Source organism: Sorex fumeus, unplaced genomic scaffold, assembly GCF_029834395.1.
Source record: "Sorex fumeus unplaced genomic scaffold, SorFum_2.1 ptg000063l, whole genome shotgun sequence".
Lineage (NCBI taxonomy): Eukaryota > Metazoa > Chordata > Mammalia > Eulipotyphla > Soricidae > Sorex > Sorex fumeus.
The window spans coordinates 79,798,136-79,820,129 of NW_026606120.1; the positions used below are offsets into that span (position 1 = coordinate 79,798,136).

Below are 21,994 nucleotides of genomic sequence, written 5' to 3' on the forward strand. Positions count from 1 at the left end.
ATCAAGATTACAGACATGCAGACCTGGGGTCGTGGGCAGCTAACATCTTGCCTTCAACAGTTAAAAACTTGAGGAGATTACCTAAGGAGAATGTTTAGAGCAGGGCTTTCTTGAGGGCAGGGTGAAAATCATGAGGGGACCACAAGTGGCCTCATGGCGTCCACCAGCCTCTGCTGAAACCTGAGCTCCCCCCTTGCCTCTTCCTCTCCTGCAGGCTACAGACCGAGGTAGTATTAGCTGCACCTGTGATTTTTGTCACCAATAGGCATCACAGATACTTCCACATTTCCTTAAATCGGTGGCTGATGTCTCAAAATACCCTTTCCGCCCGTCACTTGTTATTTAATGTGCTAATAAAGAGCCACATATATTACTGAATCACAGATTTCTAAAAATATTTGGAAGACGGTTCCAATAAAAGTGGTTCCCTCTGAAATCCTATGTATCTTATTTCCATGCATTTGAAGAGGTTATTTTGAGAGGAGCATCTACAGCAGGCTCCAGAGTGGGCGATCCCGCCCCCCGCCTGGGGACGCTGGGCCCATCTGGGAAAGCGGGCACAGCCTCAGGAGCACTGCGGAGGGGTGCTGGTTCGCTTAAAAAAGGCAGATTTCAAGCGGGTGTGCTGAGTTTTTTTTTTTTTTTCTGAAAAGGGGGCAGGCCAAGTAAGTCTGGGAACCTCTGACCCAGAAAGTTCTTTATATTGCGGGGGAGGTGGGTGCCCCCAAACTAGGATGGAGCTCCCAGGAGTAGAGGGGGGGGGCTGAATCTTGAGGAATTCCAGAACTGGGATCCTGGCTGGAGGAGGAGTGGGAAGGTGGAGGAGGAGGGTAGGGAGGAGGAGAGGAGGGGCCTGCTGGAGAGAAGAGAGTGGGTGCCCGGAGGGTGGCGCCCTGGCAGCAGCAGGGCAGGCTGTGTTTGGGGGAGGACGGCCTCAGCTGTGAGGGTCGAGGCCAGGGAGGGCAAAGGGAACCCCATGTGTGCAGATGGGCTCATCCAGCCAGAAGCTGCTTCCATAGGGTGAGGAGTGAGCACGGAAGCCAGATTGGAGCAGGCTGCGGCGGGCGTTTGAAGGAGGCCGGGAGAAGCATCAGCGGAGGGGCTGGGGACTGATGGGGTTATTTGTGTTTTGGGGGGCTTTGGTGGGGAGCTCTCACACAGGGCCAGGGACACAGGCATGGAAGGGGGGACTAGGGGAGCACAGTGAGGGAGGAAGGGGTTGTGGGACCCCCCCATCTGAGGGCCACCCTGAGGTGGGCTGGGGGAGGTGCTGCGTCTGGGTGGGAGAGGGTTGATCTGGCCACAGGGCAGCCTGGAGGGGCCCAGAAGGCCAGTGGCTGTGACCTTTCAGTGGCCACTTTTACAAATTGGGCGACTTTTCTCCAGCAGTGGATGGAAGCGGGTGGGGAGACCCCAGACCACCAAATGGGCAAGATTTTGTCAGAGGTGTGAGAAAAAGACAAAGGGATTTATTAGGGGGAGTCAGGCACATACTCTAGGCTGTGGGGGCAGGGCAGGGAGCCCCTGTGGGTGCTGGGAACCCTGGACTGGGAGGGGCAGGCCTCGGCGTGGGGGTGGCAAAGGGGAATGGTGGGGCTCACTCATGGGGCAGCCAGGAGAAGGCCGTCACAGAACAGTGATGGACATCTGGGAGACCTTCCCAGGGGGCGGGGCAGGAACTGATTGGGGAACAAGGGTGAGGGTGAAGGGGTGACGAGAGGGAAGCAAGTCCCAGAGCCTGGGGTGGTGGTCAGTGAGTTGCAGGGGAACAGAGGCCTGAAGTAGGAAGGACTCCCCTCTGGCCCTGGTCCTGACAGATGGGTGCAGGAAGGCGGTGAGCAGCGCCCCAGGAATGCGGAGCTCTGGCGGAGATGACGTGTCCCTCTGATGCTGCAAGGAGACAGGGTGCTCACAGGCTCCCACCTGGTTCCCCCCTCAACTGAGGCTCCTCCTCCTGTCCCCAATTCCTGCTCCCAAATCCTGCCCAAGCCTTAACCCCCGCTCCTGCTGCACCCCCACTGTCAATCTGGGTCTTCCCCAGGCCTCCCGTTCCTTTGTCACTGTCACCTGTGCTATTGCCACAACGCAGCACCTCACATGGCATCTTGGATGCAAGAGGTTTCGAAGTTCTTGATGCAGAAAGCAAGAGGGTTTTGGGCCGCAGGGCTGTATGCTATAGAGTACGGTTAGTCAGGTAGCCCTGGAACTGCGCAAAACTCTTACCACTGACGAACATTTTATGTTTCGATACCTGAATTTTAATAGGATTTAAACAAGCTTTTTTTTTGTCTTTAAAATTAATGAGTACCATTTTTAAAAGTAAGGTATGGTATTTTAGTAAAACAATAAATTTAAATGCAAGATACCCTGTATGATGTGGAGGTATGCAGGGAACGCTGCTTCTTGACCCTCTCCTGAGCATTTTCGGGCTGCTGGAGGGGGGTCACTGGATGCTGGAAGGGAGCCCCGGTTCCTCTGGCACACAGATGTTCCGCATCTGGATGCCCATCACCAGGCCACGAGGACGCGCGCCCCAGCCTCTCGGCAGGCACGGTTGCCCCATCTGCCTACTGAGTCCTTTGTAAACACCATCAGGTGTGCTTCGGTGAGGTGCAAACAAGCAGAGCTCTGGGCTGTTGGCCTAGGTGGGGCTCGCCCCCGAGCTGCCTGCAGGGCCCGTGTCCCCGTGGGGCCCTTGTCCAGCCAGAGCAGCAGCGTCAGCTTGGTATGGGGGGTGGGGGGGGACACAAGTCGGCAGTCATGCAGCCACCAGCGAAGGTCTCTTGTGTTCCTATGGTCCTGCCAGCCTGTGACAGAGGCAGCTCACCCTGTGTTTCAAGCAGCCACTTGCCCCTCTGCACGGTGGCTGGAGGGCTGCCCCAGCTCCCGACCCTCTTCACGACCCCCTCTTGGTGGCTTGTCCTTTCTGTCATCACGCCCAAGCTGGCCATTGAGCATGGACCAAGCCGCTGGCCTCTTTGAGAGAGCTGAAGCCAAGTCAGGGAGGCTGCCCAGGCCCACGGGCCAGTCCCCTCGCCTCACTCAGGCTGGGACGCCCCCTCCGGCTGTGCTGACCAGTGTGAGGAGGGCGGGTGTGGAGGGTGCAGGAAGCATAGACCTGCCGCCTCTCCTCCCGCAGCTGGAATAAGAGAAGCCACCAGGGCCAGGACAGGCCCGGAGACCCATTCTCAGAGTTGAGGCTCAGAGGCGGGGAGCAGTGCCGGCAGGGCCTGGATCCCTGCTGGGACAATGCAAATTCCTGTCTAGGTAGCAAGCAGAGGGGAGAGGTCAAGGTGTTCGGCACGGTGAGTCTTGAGGGTCTCGGGAACCTGCGGTGAGACCACATCAAGGGCTCAGATGGGAACTGTGCCACAGCGTCAGTTCCCACAGCCGGGCACTGCCTCCACCCCCCCACACCCCCCTCCCCAGCCCGGGGGCTTCACATTCCCGCACCATGACGTGTGCGTCTGGGCTGATGCGTGTGGCTCAGGTGCACCTCCAGGGCAGACGGCCTGCTCCCGAGGCAAGCGGCTGCTGTGACAAGCACCAGCCAGGTGTGAGAGATGACTCACAGCCTCCCGGCTGCTGGGGGGGCCCCAAGTAATCAGAGGCCCCGCACTGAGCGGCTGTGACCCACCTCATCCACACACTGGCCTGGGGCCAGAAAGAGGGAGCCCAGCACCCCGCCCCCCCCATCTGACAATGGACAAGGGAGAGAAGATGAAAGGTGTGACTCATGGAGCACGTATGCCAGATGCCAAGCTAAGCTGTGGCTGCTTTCATAGACACGGCACCGTTGGCGGTGGCGGGCCCTGTGAAGGGTGTCGGTAAGTTGACAGTGACAGATTAATGGGCGAGTGACTCCCAAGAGATATTTGAAAGAGAAGTTGAAGGCTTCCCGGGCAGGTAACAAAGGAGTCATGCAAACATGCCCAGGTGGGCAGAAAAGTCCCAAATGCAGAGTCAGCCCCGGACAGCAGAGTCCGGTGGGGGTGAGGTGGGGGAGAAGCGGCATTTGCACAGAGTGTGGGATGCAGTGACGGACTGTGGTCTGTGCGGGGCCATGGCTAAGAGACATTCCTGGCCATTTCCATGCCTGCACGGGCCGATGCAGTCACAGATGCAGTGACAAGAGGCTGGCACCAGAAGAAACAGGTTTTTTTTTTTTGGCAGGGGGAGGTGTTGGGGGCCATTCTCAGCGGTGCTCAGGTCTTACTCGTATCTCTGTGCTCAGAGCTCACTTCTGGTGGGGACCAGGGGACCATATGGGGTGCGGCAGGTTGAGCAAGCAAGGCAAGCGTCCGACCAGCTGTACTACCTCTCGGCCTCTCCATTTCATTTTAATTAACTTAAAGAGCCACACGAGGGGCGAGGGGCACAGTTTTCGACTTCTGATGGGATTTCTGCTCCTGAAGGCCACTGTTACTCGGAGAGGCTTTATTTTTCCCCTTCACTTCTCGAGTCTACGAGGGTTATCAGCAACCAAACCACTCAAATGTCAGTGCTGGGCGGCAGCCTTCAAGCTGACCTCACTTCCTGGGCCTCTGAGCTCACCAAGCCTGGCCTGAGGCGGTGCCAGTGGCCACTGCAGTGTCAGGTTAACTGCCTCTGGCTCCTGCCAAACGGGTTAACTTGGGTCCCCTGTGACCTGGAATCTAAATATTTCAGTGGCTCGGTGGCTGCCGGTGATAGGACAGTAATCCTAGTCCTGCTGGCTGAGCCAACAGCGCTCCTGGAAAACCGAGAACTGATCTTTCCTGCCCACAAAGTCGCTGAGGTGACATAGGTGCTAGTGTGGCACGGGCTCCCAGCGAGGATCTGGGCACTGGAAGTCAAGACGGGTCGGGGGGATGTCTCTCTTCATGGAAGGCTGCTGTCCCCGGAGTCAGGGCTAACCATTTTCTTCATTTCCTGTGCACCCCCTTCTGTGTGAGTGCCCTCAGGGTCTCAGCCAGCTTAGTTGCCCTGGGGACTCAGGGAGGGAAGGCAGGGTGTGACCTCGCCTCAGAGGCTCCGTGGCTTTTCTGCCCAGGGAGTCGTCCCTTTCCAGATGGTTCTGCCGTCGGTCTTCCTGTTAAACTCGAATCCAATCCAGCAGTGCATGCACTCGTATGCAACTTCGAAAAGGGTCCGAGAAGAAGCCGGTTAGCTTTCTCGCTTCCCTTCAGAACTGTGGCCTGGGGCAGGGTGGTGGCAAAAGGAGGCAGGTGAGGAGCCGCCACACAGGCTCCTGCCCGGACACCCTGGGAGCTGCTGGCACCAGCACCATTTCCAGAGTGGCCTGAAGTGATTCGGTTGTTTCTGAGTCTCCTTTGCTCTCCCCGGAGATAAGCATCATAATAAGCGGCTCCTGAGTGGGAAGGGAAAGTGCCAAGGGCTTTGCCCGAGTTCACGCTGTGGTGAGGACCAGCGCTGGCCCCAGGATGGTAAGCGCCCAACTCTGCCAAGGCCATCCAGAAGTGTGGTTAGATGTGTGGTTAGAAGGTGCCACTTTCAGGAACCCCTCAGCAGGGGGCACTGCTTCCCATGGGGGCTGGGGTTTAACACAGCAGGGACAACCTCAGTGGGAGGGAGAGGGGGTGGCATTTCCTGAAGGCGGCCTTTTTTTTTAATTTTATTTTTTCTTTTTGGGTGTGAACCCGGTGATGCACAGAGGTTACTCCTGGCTCATGCACTCAGGAATTACTCCTGGTGGTGCTCGGGGAACCACATGGGATGCTGGGAATCGAACCCGGTCGGCCGTGTGCAAGGTAAACACCATGCCCACTATGCTATCGCTCCAGCCCCAAGGCAGGCCTTTTGAGGCTCCTCCTAGTTAGAAGTGGGGGGTCTGGCATGATGACTTGCCATTGGATAGTTCCTCGAAGGGGAACTCCTCTCCTGTTCCAGGCCCACTGGGACAGGGACAGTCTGAACCTGTTGTGGGGCTCAACAAGTGACAGGAATTACAATCCAGGTAGCGGCCACCTTCGCCTGGTGACCACACACATGGCGGAGATGTTGCCAGGACCACTCACTGTGGCAGTCCCCACTCAAGGAAGCAGGAGACAACCTCTCCCATCAGAGGAAGGCATTCCCTAGGGCTGCCGGCCACTGCTGACTCAGGCAGAAGCAAGGGGCAGTGTGCACGCAGGGCTCTGGCAGGTGTGCCCCTGGCAGCTTTAGCGTGACTTGGCTGTCTCTCCTGCCCCATGCTGACCCACAGGGGTGCTTTTGCAACTCTTGTGCTCTGACGTCACGTCCAATCCTCCGGGTGGTGGAAATCAGATGGGTTTGGCCTGGCCTCTCCTCTGGGAGGCCCCAGTCTCCCCACCTGTGACAGGTCGGGGAGCTGGGCCCTGTGACCTTGCTTGGCATTCAGGAGGCTGTAGGAGGGGGCATCAGTTTGGCTGTCCCTGAGGGTCTGAGACATAGTCGCCAGGCCGTAACTGTGGTGGCTGCAGATAGCAGATCTCTGGAGAAATTTGGATTCAAATCTGGGAAAGGGCAGTGCCCAGCCAACCCTAGAGCAGGATTTCATTCTTTGAGCCTGGAGGCAGGCTGAGGGGTGACCTTGTCCCAGGTTCTGGCCTCTGTGACTCCCACACAGAAGACGGGAGGGGGGCTATCCGGAGGCACCATTCGGATGGCCAGGAGTTCCGGATTCCGTGACATTTCCTCTCCCCCTGCCCTTCCTGTGCTTCTGCATCCGGACACAGAGCCTCCAGGATCCCCCAAAGAATAACTGTAATGCAGAGAGTGAGGCAGAGGTGAGCTGCACTGTGGAAAATTCTAATTTTGTCACTCTTCCTGGATGAGAAGATGTGACCTTGAAGATGCCTGTGCACTCCAGGCCCAGCCCTGGGGACATCATTATCTGCGAAAACTGGGGTTATGTAAGAAGTACAGCCGCTGTCTCGGGCAGAGTGAGGTCTCCCGACAGAGTGCAGACAACCCCCAGGTTGCTATGTCAGGAGTGCACCGCCCCCAAACACACACAAAGGGTGCTCTACTGCAGAGCACTGTATTCATACCAGAACCCCGCTTTTCCCCCTCTTTTTGGGTCACGCCTGGTGATGCTCAGGGGTTGCTCCTGGCTCTGCACTCAGGGATCACTCCTGGAGGTGCTGGGGGACCATATGGGATGCCGGGGATCTGACTTGGGTTGGCCACATGCAAGGCAAACGCCCTCCCTGCTGTCCTATCACTTAGACCCCTCTGAATTATGCTTGAATGTACAACCGGGGGAGGGGTGCTCCTTTTTTGGGGGGAGGGGGGAGGAACGCGTGCCTAAGTCATGCTCAGGAGGTGCATGGGGTGGTGCTCCTGGCAATCCCTCAGCAAGCAGGCCAGATCATCTAATGTCACTCAGATGTGCTGGTGCCCACCATGGCAGTGCTTGGGGTGGGGGGGAGGGGTATGCGGTGCTAGGGATCAAATTCAAGGCAAGTGTCCTGACCCCCAAACCAACCCACCAGCCCCAAATGTGCCCCTTCTCAGGTAAGCTTCCCAAAGAGGAGTTCTAGAACGTGTGATTTGCACTGCAGGGGAGAGAAAATGACAGCGATTCGTCACCAGCTTGTCCCCCAAAGTTTGTGGGGGGAGAAACATGACACTCCAAGTCCTAGAATATCCCCCAAATGTATATGTGTGTTGCCACACAACATGTGCCATGGCTCTGCCTGACTGTCCTCCTGGCACGAAAGCAGAAGAATCTTGTCATGTTAGTGTAGGGAGTCCCATCCAGGAAGACTGTGACATGCCAGTGTCTGACAGGAGGAGAGGAGAGGGGAGGGGGGAGGAGGGGAGAGAAGGGGAGAGGAAACGTGAGGAGAGGAGGAAGGAAAGAGCGAAAAGAAAAAGAAAGGAAGACTGTCCTTGTTGTTGTTGTTGTTGTTGTTGTTTGGGGGGGTTACACCCAGCGATGTACAAGGGTCACTTCTGGCTCTACACTCAGGAATTACTCCTGGCAGTGCTCGGGGGACCATATGGGATGCTGGGAATCAAACCCGGGTCGGCCACGTGCAAGGTAAACGCCCGACCTGCTGTGCTATCACTCCAGCCCCTGTCCTTATTTTTTTGTTTTTAAGCATAAAAAGCATGAAACTCATTTGATGCTCAAAAGGTTGGTTCTGGCCAAACTAGACTGAAGGTCCAGATCAGCTCCTTCCCAGAGTCCAACGCAAAGAAGGAAAAGCCACAGTCTGTGGAACACAGGAACCTGTAACCTCAGCGCTGCCAGTGCGCCTTAATCGGGAGTCCAGCTCTCCCAGGGAAACATCGACAGCCATGAACATCAATCAGGGACGCTTTCTAAGAGCTCCTTTGAACATTAAATAACCACAGTGTGAGCATTCTGGATTAAGGAAGAAATCCCAACCAGAACTTGATTGATACCAGGTAGCCAGGCTCAGAGGTGGAGGGTATGGAGGGGAGGAGAGACAGAAAATCCTCTGGAGTATATTTCATCTATAAAATATTAACTAGGAATTCATAAAAGGCATATTCGTCATCTTAAATCAATTCACCCTGCAAACAACTGGTGTCGAAGGCAGTTTGTGGTATGCGGTGCTTACCCGGGGTAAGTCAGATTCTCACCTGGCTAAGCCCGTGCGTGTGGAAGAGGCCTGCAGAGCTTGTGGCCTGGAGCCTGCCCTCTGGGGTCTGTCTGGTGGGGAAGCCCCACCCCACCCCATTGTGGGGAGTTTCTGAACTCTCCTCAAGCTCCGTTTTCTCATCTGTAAAGTGAGGCAAATATATGTAAACTTGTGAGAAATCGATGACAGCACTGGACCACTGGAGCACTCAAACTTAGGTTACTTCCATGGGGCTCATTGTTGCATGCTATTGTGTTGGTTTTTGTTCTTTATTAAGTTTTTCATCCCAAACAAAAATGGCAACAGTTGCGAGTTGCTCCATGGTGTGGCTACCTTTGAGGCTTTTCCCCCTTAAAAATATACCAGACTGAGTGATGCCAGGGTCACTAGTCCATGGACCAGAGTGCTGGCCTGCTGCTTGATTGTAACTGCTGGCCCATGTGCTTGGATGCAGGGCAGGTGCTGAGGAGGCCTTCTGTGGTCCCACGGCCAAGGAAGAGCGGGGAGGCAGGGGGTGATAGGGTTGTGGCAGCACAGAAGCCCCTACCTCCCACTCCATGGTATCATCTGTAGGAATCTGGGCATTTCCCTTTCCAAGGTGGTCTTCCCTTGGTTGCACACTCTCTGACACAGGCATATACACACATACACACTCTCACACATACACTCACTCTCACATACACATATGTGCATGCGCACGCATGCACGTACACACACACACACACACACACACACACACACACACACAGAGCTTTAACAGTAGCTATAGAATGTCTCCTGGAGTTCTAAGTACCTGTTTGGAAGATGACCCACTAGAACACCGGGTTCTCTCCCCACTGGTCTCTGGCCCCCCGAACTGATCTTTCTTCTTCTCATTTGGGTCTTGTCTGTAGTCCTGTCGTCTCAGATAAGCCTAGAAGACAGAAAGCGATGTGGCTTTGTTTTAGCTCAACAGCTGGCCTTGCTTGCTTTCTGCTCCCTTCCCCTTGGGGACCTTCAATGCATGGGTCCTGTCTCTGGGGCTTAGCAGCCCTTGGAACCGAGGGTGAAGATGGTCACCTGACTACCACTTCCTGGGCCTTTGGCCCAAGCGCCAGCTCAAAGCTCTTAAGTCAACTGGTTTAATAAAGCCTGGTGGCAGGCTTAGTAGAAGGTGTTTGGTTCAGTACCTGCCCAATAAACACCTCTTCTTCTTGTGTGTGTGTGTGTGTGTGTGTGTGTGTGTGTGGGGTCAATCCCATTGCCCATGCCTGCAAGACAAATGCTTGGAGTTACATCCCTGGGCTCAACAATAGCTTATCCAGGAAGGTGCTACCAAGTGCACCTGTACTGAGGTTTCTCTGTTCTCCTCTTCTTCCTAGCTGCTCCCGTCCAGTCACTCGATCACTCTGCCCCCCCATGACTCCTTCACTTCCGGACAAGGATTTTCAGATGGGAATGCCAACCTGTTCATGGAATACCTTCCAAAAGTTCTTCCAGAAAATTCTGTGGCTCTGACCATCAGCTCACGCGCCTTCTATTTTTTTTCTGCCTCACTAGTTATTCTCCCTCCTCCAGGGGGATGAATCGGTCCTTTCACATACTTACATTACCTGAATTACATAATTCCCTCCCCTTCTGTATTCAGATGTTTTATTTTTGAGCCTGCTTCTCCTGCAGATCAGGGAAAGAATTTCATATTTTCTAAATATTCCGCCCCACCCCCCTCCCGTTGCAAATCTAGCATTTAACCTCAGTTTAATTGCAATGTGTGTGTGTGCGTGTGTGTGTGTGTGTGTGTGTGTGTGTGTGTGTGTGTTGGAGGAAAAGATCAATTTCCAAAGAAAATAATAAAAAGAAAATCTATAATATATATATTTTTAAGCAACTTCAAGGCCTATCTTGTAGCAATTGTTTCTCCTCCTGTAGAACGCCCTAGAGGTTCTCTAAGGCAGGTCTCTGCTATGAGGAGGGCCCCCAGTCATGCTCAGGCTACCCTGGGGCCACTCCCAGGAGCACCTCAATGCTGGTGTTCGGGAGTGTGATGCTGCTGGGGCTCAGTGGTGATGGCTTGGGGGATATTTAGGTGACATTCAGTGATGCCCCTGCCCAGGTGGTGCCAGGATTGGAGCTGGCATCATTGTGCACAGAAGGCAGGTGCCCCAGACCCCCGAGCTGCCTTCCCAACCCCTTTGGGGCTTACAAGGGTATTTGAAATAGTCACTCTTCATGGAGGATTTCTTGGACTCCAGAGACTGGCTTCCATGAGGTGCTTCTGGAGCGACACCATGCCCCGCCACCCCCGCCCCTGCCTCCGAGGAGCCCTGCCATCCCTGCCTTCCTGGCTGTGCTAAGAAAGGAAGGATTCCTGGGGCATGTTTTTCTTTTTCTTCCTCTGTGAGTGAACGTGTTTCCTTCCGTGAGATGGAAGATCTGTCAGAATTTCATGCCACGGGGAAAGTCTAATATTATGCTACAAGGTTCAGAACGGAAATGACCTGATAGTAACCCGCCATTTCCACTTGGAGTGGGGAGCCCAGCGGGGACAGGCTGTCGGTGCCCGGTTTTGAGTCCACACTCATCCCAGAGGCCATGTGACAAGCTACACAAGGTGGGCTGGTGGGGGGCAGCTTGGTCCCCAGGAGATAGGTGCAGAGTACCCCATCTGGTTTGGAGGGAGCAAGCTCTCCGGAGTGGTCATTTGGTTTATTTCTGTCCCACAGTTAATTTCCTTTTAAGACACTATGACACGTAGATGATAAACCATTTTAATAAATACCATGAAGAGTTTTAATAAATAATTGAAAAAGGACACCACCCCCCTGCTAGATAGTAACCATAATAAATCAACTACACCCACAGATAGCAAATGTTAAACCTAGAGAATCAGGGTTTACTGAGGTCCAGTTAAATATGAGCTTTATTTCCTGTTCCTACTGCAATGATTTCAGCTCAGAGCTGCTCTGGGTGGCAGGGAGACCCCGGTGTGGGGGTGAGGGTGGCTGTTTCCTGAAGCAGCAGTTGTGTGAGTGACTCTGACCTACTGGGATTAAAGGCGCTAGCAGGAAATGCTGATGGGCTCACAACCTCGGAGCCCGCCCCGTGTTGCAAATGCGCACAGGACTAAGACTGACTTTGTGGGAGGAACAGAATTCTTGTGGGTTGAGTGTTTTTTGAAAATTCTCTCCAAGAATGCATGCGACTTAAATATTTCTTTACCAAAGGGGAGGAGGAATAGAATAGTTTGCAATGGAGAGAGAGAGAGAGAGAGAGAGAGAGAGAGAGAGAGAGAGAGAGAGAGAGAGAGGAGATAAAGGGGAGAGAGGAAAGAGAGGGAGGGGAGAGGAGAGAGAGGGGGAGAGATGGGAGGAGGAGGAGAGAGAGGGAGAGAGAGAAAGAGAAAGAGGGAGAGGGAGAGAGAGAGAGGAGAGAGAGAATCCCCCGGTTGTAGAGAACCAGAACAGAACAGATCAGGAACAAGGTCCCTCCCTCCTAATTCTCGAAGCAGCCAAGCAATCTTTCTGTGCATACCAAACACAAATGCACTCAGACTTCGCGCTTTGCTGAGAAGGAACTGAGGCAGAGACACAGGCAGAGAGCCAAGCGCAGACTCCAGGCCTGGGAAGAACCTGTGAGCTTTCCCCAGCTCCCCACCTGCCCTTGCTAGTTTTCTTAGATTTCGAAAAGTCAAACTTTTTTCTGTCCTTGGTCAGTGTTTGGAGTCTCCTGAAATCTACACACCATGGTGTGAAATCTACAGGATGGGGAGGAGGGATGGATTTGTAATTCAGAATCACCAGGGGCTCCCTTTACCCCTGGAGCTGTTAAAAACCTTCTTCCCATGCCTGTCAGGAGCTAGGTGCTATAAATAAGTTTCTGTTTCTGTGACAGCCTGGCTGAGGGCAGACTTGAAAGGGGAGGTGCCAGGTAAGCGTTCTTTCTCCTACTTGGGAGTATTGGGGCTTCCTCCTCATCTCCTCTGATAGTGCCACCCCCTTACCTCCTCTCTGTGCGCCTCCCCGCCCCCCCCACCAGACCTGACCCTCTGACTGCAACACTCCAGCCCCACAGAGGGGCAGAACACAGAACATGCATACGTGCCTGTGGGGGGTGGCGTGGGTCCTGGGACTCACTGAGACTCAACACTGGTACATGCGACAAACCCCAGCTCTGCCACTTTCTAGCATCGGCGACCTTGGGCAAGCTGACTAATTCCACTGATTCTTGCTTCCCTCGTCTGTAAAGGGAGATGTCTTGATGCTGCAAAAGTTTAGGGAGAGCATAAGGAATTGTTGGCAAGATGCTCAGCAGACTGACTGCTTTATGGTGTGTTCAATAAGAAGCACTACCACCACCATCACCACCACTACCACCATCACCATCACCACTATCACCACCACCACAACCTACCACCATAACCACTACCACCACCATCACCTTTACCACAACCATCACCACTATCACCATTACTACCATTACCACTGCCATTACCACTATTGCTACTAACACTACCACCATCACCACCATCTCCCCTGTCATCACGCTACCACCAGCACCACCATCTCCACTGTCACCACCACCACCACCATCACCATCACTGCTACCACTATCACCACTACCACCACCACTATCATTACCTTCACTACCATAACCACTACCACCATTGCCACCACCACCACCATCACCACTATCTCCATCATCCACCAACACTATCACTCTAACCTAATCACCATCTCCACCACCACAACCACCATCATATCGACCACCACCAGCACCATCACTATCATCATATCTACTACCACCCCCATCACCTCTCCTCTCTCACCATCGTCATTATTATGGTTGCTGTCACCATCACTAGGATCATTTGTGACCATCATCACCAGGCTTTTAATAGTTGTTTCCAATCCCATTTCCTGGTTTACTCTGCTTACAGTCAGCCTTTGCTCGAGCGGGCCCAGTAACGTCTCCATTGGAGACTTTGTTGTTACTGTGTTTGGCATATCGAATACGTCACGGGGAGCTTGCCAGGCTCTGCCGTGTGGGCGAGATACTCTCGGTAGCTTGCCAGGCTCTCCGAGAGGGGCGGAGGAATCGAACTCCGGTCGGCCATGTTGGCTGCGTGCAAGGCAAACGCCCTACCGCTGTGCTATCGCTCCAGTCAGCCTTGTCAAATGATGTGGCTCTGATCTGGTCACAGAAGAATCTCTATCTTGGCTTGGGTCTGTCTTTACTTTTGTGCCCAGAGTAGAGCTGTGCTTCCTAGGCCTGTGCTTCCACCCACCTACAGCCTGCTCTCACTCATTCCAAGTCTCTGTAAACCTCTTTCCCTACCACACTACAGCATATTGTTTTTTGAGGCCATACCAAGTGGTGCTCAGGGATCACTCCTGATGGGGCTTTGGGGTCTTATGTGGTTCTGGGGATGGAATCTGGTCTCTCTCACGCAGGACAAGCATCCTACCCACTGTACTATCCCTCCCCTCCCCCCTCCCCCTACATTACAGCTTTCTAAGCCCACAGGGATAGTCAATGTTTCTTTTGCTTCTTTTATTACTTGTTCCCACCTCCTAGTCACCAGTCAGGTTCCTGGGGCCTTCTGGGGTTCCATGGGAACACTCTCCACCTCTCAGTGGGGTATAAAAACCATTGTGTGCCACAACCCTCCATCTTGGTCAGCTGTGGCACTTGTGGAGGTCACTGTTTTGAAATGTGGGAGTTGCCACTTCCTTCAGTTGGTTCTATGGGGTTGTTGTTCTTATCTGGTAAGAAGCTTGGAATTTAGCTTTGAGAGATTAAGGAAGCCATGGTGTAAAAACTGTGAGTTTAGACTGGAGCGAGAGCTCAGGAGCAACGATTTGTGTGAGGATGAGAATTTCATCCCTGGTGCCATAAGAGCACCATCAGGGGTGGCCTTGGAGGCCCCCAGTACTGCCAGGCTTGAGTAATATTGCACCCCTATAGTGGAGAGAGGAGCCCCCAAGTCCCAGATCCCTGCTTGCTCCTATATCAGCTAAATAACAGTGAGACATGCAATTCCCCTCAAACCAGTCCAGGTCCCACTTTCCGGTGTTGACGACACTGACACTTAAAGGTGAACAGGGAAGAGAAACTCCTCCCACCCCACCCTGCTCAGCCAAATGATATCATGCCCTCAGTCCCAAGTGGATGGAGCACACAACTGTGCCACCCTCTCCAGTCATTCTCGTGTCTCTGCATGCATGATGCTATATCATGATGTTTAGTTGTTTGATCTGCACTTGCTGGTATCAGGATAAAGAAGTGACGTGAAAGGGAACTCATTTAATTATGGAAAAATCATTCTGTAATGCCAAGCGTAACCCAACTTTCAGTGGACGTTAGTGACTAAGTCCCGCCTCCAGTTATATAAATACTTTTGACCAAAAGAAGTGGGGAGGGGAGAGAGAGAGAGAGAGAGAGAGAGAGAGAGAGAGAGAGAGAGAGAGAGAGAGAGAGAGAGAGAAGCGAGACAGCATGAACATCCTTGAAGAAACGGAGCCAAATCCTGAGATGGCATATATAATTATGTACTAGTTACCAGATTCTGAAATAGCATGTAATATGCCAAAGAGATGTTTATTCCCGCTCGCTTTCTCAAAAAGGGTCCCACCCAGTCACTGAAAGGAGAAGCATCCAAATAACCTTGGGTGGGTTTAGTCCTCTACAGCTCACGAAGAGACGAAGGAGGGGACTGCCAATTTGGTGCAGACCCACCCTTAGCAGCATCTGGGATGTTTCAGGATCAGCGAATGCAGGCGATTCCCAAGTGCTTCAGTCTGAGCCTGTTCATCACAGGTGAGGCAAGCACAGAAAGGAATCTAAGGCAAGCATGTGTTGCTTGGAAGGTGAATCTAGTTAGTGGGCTGAGAGGTACGTGGACATCCTGACATGGGAAGCGTCATGTCCAAGCAGGACTCTGTACTGCAAGCGAAAACCGGGATTTCCACCAGAGGTAATTGGCTACGATCACCGGTCACCCACGGTTTCAATTACTTTCTTAGTACAAAGTCTACTTTGTAAACTATCTAAACACACCTGGGTCATCTGCGGGCCAAGCTACAGAGAGCTCATTGAAATCATGCGACTGATTCTTGAATCACTATTCTCGATTCTTTCTAGAACAAGGCGAGGGAGAGAGGAAATGGCACAACTAACTCATGGCTATTGTCCTCAGAGTAGCTTCTGTGGGTGGCATGGGCGATGCTCGGATCATCTTAGACAGCCACGTTTGTTTTCACAGACCTTGTGGTGAGCGGTTTACAAAGTGCTCAGTGAGGGTGGATTTGGCCTGTGGGAAGAGTGGTGGGAAGCCAGCTGCGTCTGTCTGCCAAACCCAGCTGGTGATGGAGCTAGGTGATACAGGCCTTCGGGAATAAGGTGTTGGGTTCAACACAGAGGCGTGAGTTGCCCCCCACTCTGCCTTTGCTTTGTACACACCATGATCCTGTGTGAGGGGATGTCACAGAAGACAGTTATAGTAGCTTTGTCATTGAGATGACGATTCCTTCCTTCCTCCCTCCCTCCCTCTCTCTCCCTCCCTCCCTCCCTCTCTCCCTCCCTCCCTCCCTTCCCTCCCCTTTTCCTTCCTTCCTTCCTTCCTTCCTTCCTTCCTTCCTTCCTTCCTTCCTTCCCTTCTCTCCTTCTCTCCCTCCCTCCCTTCCTCCCTCCCTCCCTCCCTTCCTTCCTTCCTTCCTTCCTTCCTTCCTTCCTTCCTTCCTTCCTTCCTTCCTTCTTCCCTCCCTCCCTCCCTCCCTCCCTTCCTCCCTCCCTCCCTCTTTCTTTCTCTTTCTTTCTTTCTTTCTTTCCTTCCTTCCTTCCTTCCTTCCTTTCTTTCTTTCTTTCTTTCTTTCTTTCTTTCTTTCTTTCTTTCTCTTTCTTGGCTTGGAGGTCACAGCCAATGATGCTCAGGGCTTCCTCTTGGCTCTGCACTCTGGAATTACTCCTGGACATATGGGGGACCGTATGGAATGCGGGTGATCGAACCTGGGTCACCTGTGTGTGCAAGGCAAATGACCTACCCACTGTATAATCCTCTGGCCCCATGAGGTGACAATTTCAGTATCTATGTGACTGGGGAATGGAGAGGAGGGGCTATGATGTTGGAATATGAAACTTTCTAGACTGGGTGGTGGCTATGGCTTACATTTGGCAAGCTGATCACAAATTGTTAGAAAAGAAGGTAAATTTTATGATGTGTAGATTGATCACTTGACATCCCATTACTCATCGATTTGCTTGAGCAGGCGCCAGTAAAGTCTCCATTTGTCCCTGTCGCGTGCTAGTGTAGCCCAATGGCGTCTGCTCATTCTGGGAACACGAAGAGCCTCAAACCAATTGTTCAGGGTCTTGACGAAGAAGTCTAATCATCTCCTAGGTGGGCGGCCACACGGTCTTTTGACGTCCCGTGGAATCCAGTCGGTAATGGATCTAGTCCAGCGGTCGTCTCCAAATCTTATTTGGTGTCCAGCCTATCTGATTTTTGATGCCTTGGGAAATGAGACAGCATCCCTGATTCTTGATCGTCGACGGAGGTCGGAACTCTGGATTCTTTCTCTCATTTGAGTGAAGCGTGATAGTCCAAGCATAGCTCTTTTGATTCCTCTTTAGGAGACCCGAATAGCGTTCTCATCATGTTTGCATAGGGCCCAGGTCTCTGAGGCGTATGTTAATGCAGGAAGAACAGTAGAATCGAAGAGATGTCCCGGAGCCAGAAATTCTTTGTCCTTTTAGCTCTTTCTTCGACACTGGTTGAAGGCATTCCAAGCCGCTCCCTTCCTCCTGCGCAACTCAGGTGCCAGGTCATTCGTCATGTTGACTTCTCGACCTAGGTACACATAATGTTGCATTTGGAGATGTTCATTCCGTTGAGAGCGAATGGAACGTCGGGAATGAGACTGTTTCTCATAAGAAGAATGTGTAGATTATAAATCAATAAAAGCCTCTTTTTTTTTGTTTTGGGGCCCACAGCCACCCCAAAACCAAAAGCAGTCCTTGGTCCACACCCAAAAGTGGTCCTGGTTCTGTGCTCAGGGATAATTTCTAGTGGGGCTCCAGGGCCCCTATGTGATGTTGGTGATCAAACTTGGTCGAGCTGTGTGCAAGGCAAAGCCCCTTACTTCTTGTACCATTGTTCCAACCCAATAAGGGCTTTTTAAGAAGAGTGTTAAGGGAGCACAGAGGGCCTCTTTAGTTTTAAATTCAAATGATGGTCCTATGTTTGTTGAGAGAGAAAAGAAAGAGGAGGAACTGGCTGGACAAGTGGTTGTGTTTCTGACTAAGTCCAATAATGGGTGCTGGTAAGTAAGGTGAAAAGACGGATGGGTTCTCATGCCCTTGGATGGCCAAGTCCAATTCATACCTCTGGAGAGCAGCGACCAGGCTGGCACACAGGACGTGGGGATAATCTTGGAGAGAGACCACAGGGGTGGAGGCAAGGAGGTGGGAGGTGGCAAGGAAGGCATGAGCTCATGAGCCCTCAGGTAAACCTGGCACTGTGGGGCCTGGTAGGCTGTGGGTGAGAAGGCAGAGGAAGAAGGTTGAGGCCATTCCCACCAGAGGGAGGGGCAGAGGACAGTGGCAGGACAAAGAGCATGTGGGGGCCATCGTGGACCTGCTGACAGCCAGGGAATGTCCCACAGACATCCCTTGCTTATGACTCGGGCACTGGCGTGTGCTGAGCAAAGGTTCAGACCGTAGGGTGGGTGCGGAGCCAAGGAGACCCCTTGAATCAGAAGAAAACTGGGCTGATGGAAACTGGGCAGAATTTTTAAGGGGTGGCCAGGGAGAGAAATACAAGGGAAACAGGAGGAGGAAGATGAGGAGTATGATGTCAGAGAGTCCAGGGAGGAGTGAGAGCCCAGAGCAGGGAAAGCGGCTTTGGAAAAAAGTGGATAAGGGGGCAGGGGTCTCTGGAGTCTGACTCCAGGGGAGTGGAGGCAAGAGCCAAGGACACTTAGGGGATGAGAGGGAGGGGAGGCTGTGGGGGGCCGGAGAGGGCAAGGCCATCTGAGCCATCTTGGGGGTTGACCCCAGAAGTCCTGGTTCTTCTGTTCTGAGGTGGGATTTGCCCTTTGTGCTGTGGGCTCAGCCCAGGAGGGGGTTTCGAGGAGACAGCTGCGGAGCCAGGGCTGGGCCTCACGGGGCCCTAGCAGGGCGAGGGCACCCTTCATCCCGGGGTGTGGGGAGGTGCAGCCTGGCACAGAAGCGGGGCCCTAGCAGGGCGAGGGCACCCTTCATCCCGGGGTGTGGGGAGGTGCAGCCTGGCACAGAAGTGCCTTGTTCCACCCCAGGACCTCGAGTTCTTTGTTTTGCATAAAACAGGAAGAAAAGTTCCTGGCTGAAAGTATGGGCGTTGGGGATTTGAATAAAAGTGGAGCAGCTGGCAGGCGTGTTGTCACTGAGGGCACTGGATAGAGTGGCCGCTCCTTCATGCCTCGCTCCCCTCCTTGCCCGGCTGCCTGCTCTGGGGTCTTCCCTACCCTTGAGCCCTGCTCTAAGCTGCCAGCTTTTCTTCCCAGTGTCTTCCCCAGCTTCCTGACTCGTTTTCTAGCAGTTTCTCTGAGCCTTTGAGTCAGTCCCCCACAGAGCAGCCAGAGGGAGCTTTAACAGACATGAACACGCTCCCACCCCAAATACCAGGCAATTCTCACCGTGGTAAGCTTGTCCTGGGAGACCTCGTCACTGTCCCTTGGTGTGTGACTGCTCTGGCCATGCCTGAGCCACCTCCTCTGTCCGTGCCTGACTTGCCTCGTGCCTGAGGGCTCCATCCCATCACCCCCCAGCCCCAGCCACGTGCCATGTCCTCCAGTCGACCTTCCCTGCCCTGGGAAGTGTCCCCATGCTCCATCACCTCTGAGGATGTTTTGGGGGTTTCATTTTTGCCTTAAAGATTTTTAGAGGAAAAAGGGACCTTGTCTTACATAGTTGCTAGTATGTTTTTCTCAGTCTTAAAGAATGCCAGAAGAGAAGGGCCTTTGCTTAGGAGATGGTAGGCTTTTTTTTTTTCTTCCTTTTTTCCTTTTTTTTTTTTTCATTTTGGGTCACACCAGTGATGCTCAGGGGTTATTCTTTTTTTTTTTTTTTTAATTTTTAATACTGAGACATCATGAGGTACAGTTGCAGACTTACACATTTTTGTGCTTGGGTTTCAATTATACAATGATCAAATACCCATCACTCCACCAGTGCCCATTTCCCACCAACACGGATCCCTGTATCCCTCCCACCCCCCCCCCCCCCCCCATCCCATCCTGCCTCTGTGGCAGGGCATTCCCTTTTGTTCTCTCTCTCTCATTGGGTGTTGTGGTTTGCAAAAGAGGCACTGAGTGGCAATCATGTTTAGTCTATAGTCTACTTTCATCATGCTTCTTCCATCCTGGGAGGATCCTCCCAACACCTTTATTTGGCGTTCCCTTCTCTATCTGAGCTCCCTTTCCCCCTAGCATGTGTGGTTGGCCTCCAAGCCATGGAGTAAAATTCCTGGTACTAATCTCAGCCATTCTTGGGTGTTAGTCTCCTATTTTGTTACTCTGTGTTCCCCAGATGAATGCAATCTTTCTATGTCTATCACCAGGGGTTATTCTTGGCTCTGCACTCAGGGATCACTCCTGGCGGTGCTTAGGAAACCATATGGGATGCCAGGGCTTGAACCCGGGCCAGCCACATGCAAGGTAAATGCCCTACCTACTGTACTATTGCAACGGCCCCTAATAAGCATTCTTGTATTTGTAGAGGACTGTGGAAAGCCCAATTAGGTCAGGAAAAAAACAAAAAATCCCAACGATGTGGCTGCAAGCTGCCCATGAGGTGAGTTTCTTTTTTTCTAAATTTTTTTTTGTTTGTTTTTGGTTTTTGGGTCACTCCCGGCGATGTTCAGGGGTTAGTTGCTTCTGGATCATGCGCTCAGGAATTACTCCTGGCAGTGCTCAGGGGACCATATGGGATGACAGGAATCGAACATGGGTTGGCCCCGTGCAAGGCCCATGAGGTGAGTTTCTTGGGCAGAGACCACCCTGTGGTGAGATTCCTGCATCCTGATCCCAGAGATTCAGAGGAATGTTCCCAAACAGGAGAGTCGCGGAGGCGGAGGGAGGCCAGCCCCTTCCAGTCTCCCCTTCCATTTAGTTGACAGAAACCCCCAGGTGGGTTTCATTGCCTCGCAGGTAGGTTGGCGTGGTGAGAAGAAATGGCTGATTCCACATGCAGTCCCCCAGCAACCCAGAGTTAAACTAAGATCAGGTGACAGAGCCAGGGCTGGTTTCCTTGGAAACTCCGGGGGGTTCCTTCCACTTGAAGTTGCTCTGAAGAAGAATTCTTGAGCCCCTGTTAGGTTTTCCTCAGAGAAGAAGTGTTCTGTGGTCCTGCTGGGGGTCTCCCAGCTGACCCCCCCCGCCAGCAGGCTGTGTGCCACTTTCTAACAGCTCCCAGAACCCCACAACCCAGTCTGGCAAGTTTGTCCTGTGCCAGCCCTGGGTGACCACCTCCAGGCTCTGCTCGGGGCTCCCGTCTGTTGTCATTTTGCATGTAAACACTGTAACTAGGGTGACCATGAGTTAGCTTGTTGTAGAAAGTGCCAACCACCTTTCTTCTGGCCCAATGACAACCAAGATGTTTGTGGATGGGAGAGAGTCAGTTAACTCCTTCCTGCCTTTTCCCTTCATGGCTCAAATTTAAACCCCGATGCCGCTTGTGGGCAAGGTCTGCATGTGGAGCCTGGGGTTCAATCCTTCCCACATGTTCCCTCATTTCATTTGTTTGTGGCAGCATGATGAGGTGGGGCTCATCCGTACACTACAGGTGTGGGAACTGTGACCTAAGAGGTAGGGTGGCATTCCCGGGTCACTACTGAGTGGCCACTCTGGAAGCTAATAACACCATTGCTATTTATCCCATGCGGGTCCTGGAACCTGAACTCCATCACCACTGTAAGCGGAGGCGGGAGAGATCTCTATTCCCTGCAGTTACCTGATATTCAGAATCCACCTTATGCTGTATGTCCCGCAGATACTGAACATCGCTGACGAACTTCTGCCTGTCCTTTGCTTCATGCAACATGATTCTTAATCCCCAACCTACAGGTAAAAGATAAATAAACGCACTGTGGGATAATCCTGTGCTGCTCTGCCCATGGTCTTTATCTTAGTTTGATTGCTCTAGTTCTCTTATTAATCTCGTCTCCATTGTTTGCAAGGCACAGCTGTCCTTTCCCAAACCAAAGGGCCTCTATGTACAGTGTCATTGCCCCAGGGCCCCCCCGTTCCAGGTATAAATAATGCAGCCACAGTCGTCAGCTGGCTTCAGGGAGCCGGTCCTGGCTATTTGTAGGGAGTTAGATCGACAGACATTTGATTCAGAAGCAATTACATGTGATATAAACCAAGAGCCCTAGCTAAATTAGCAATGGCGGAGGTTCCCGGCCC

At 52.8% G+C, this 21,994-nt stretch overlaps 1 protein-coding gene across 1 annotated transcript in view; it reads right to left on the reverse strand.

The window, feature by feature from the left end:
- The window catches only part of MARCHF10 (membrane associated ring-CH-type finger 10), a 74,950-nt gene extending 53,321 nt beyond the window's left edge, over positions 1 to 21,629 (reverse strand). The window contains exons 1-2 of the mRNA XM_056126577.1: positions 21,540 to 21,629; positions 9,370 to 9,489 (exon numbers count right to left, since the gene is read on the reverse strand). Of these exons, the coding sequence (XP_055982552.1) occupies positions 9,370 to 9,489; positions 21,540 to 21,629 (210 nt within the window). The remainder of the gene's footprint in view (positions 1 to 9,369; positions 9,490 to 21,539) is intronic.
- Positions 21,630 to 21,994: the final 365 nt, after the last annotated feature.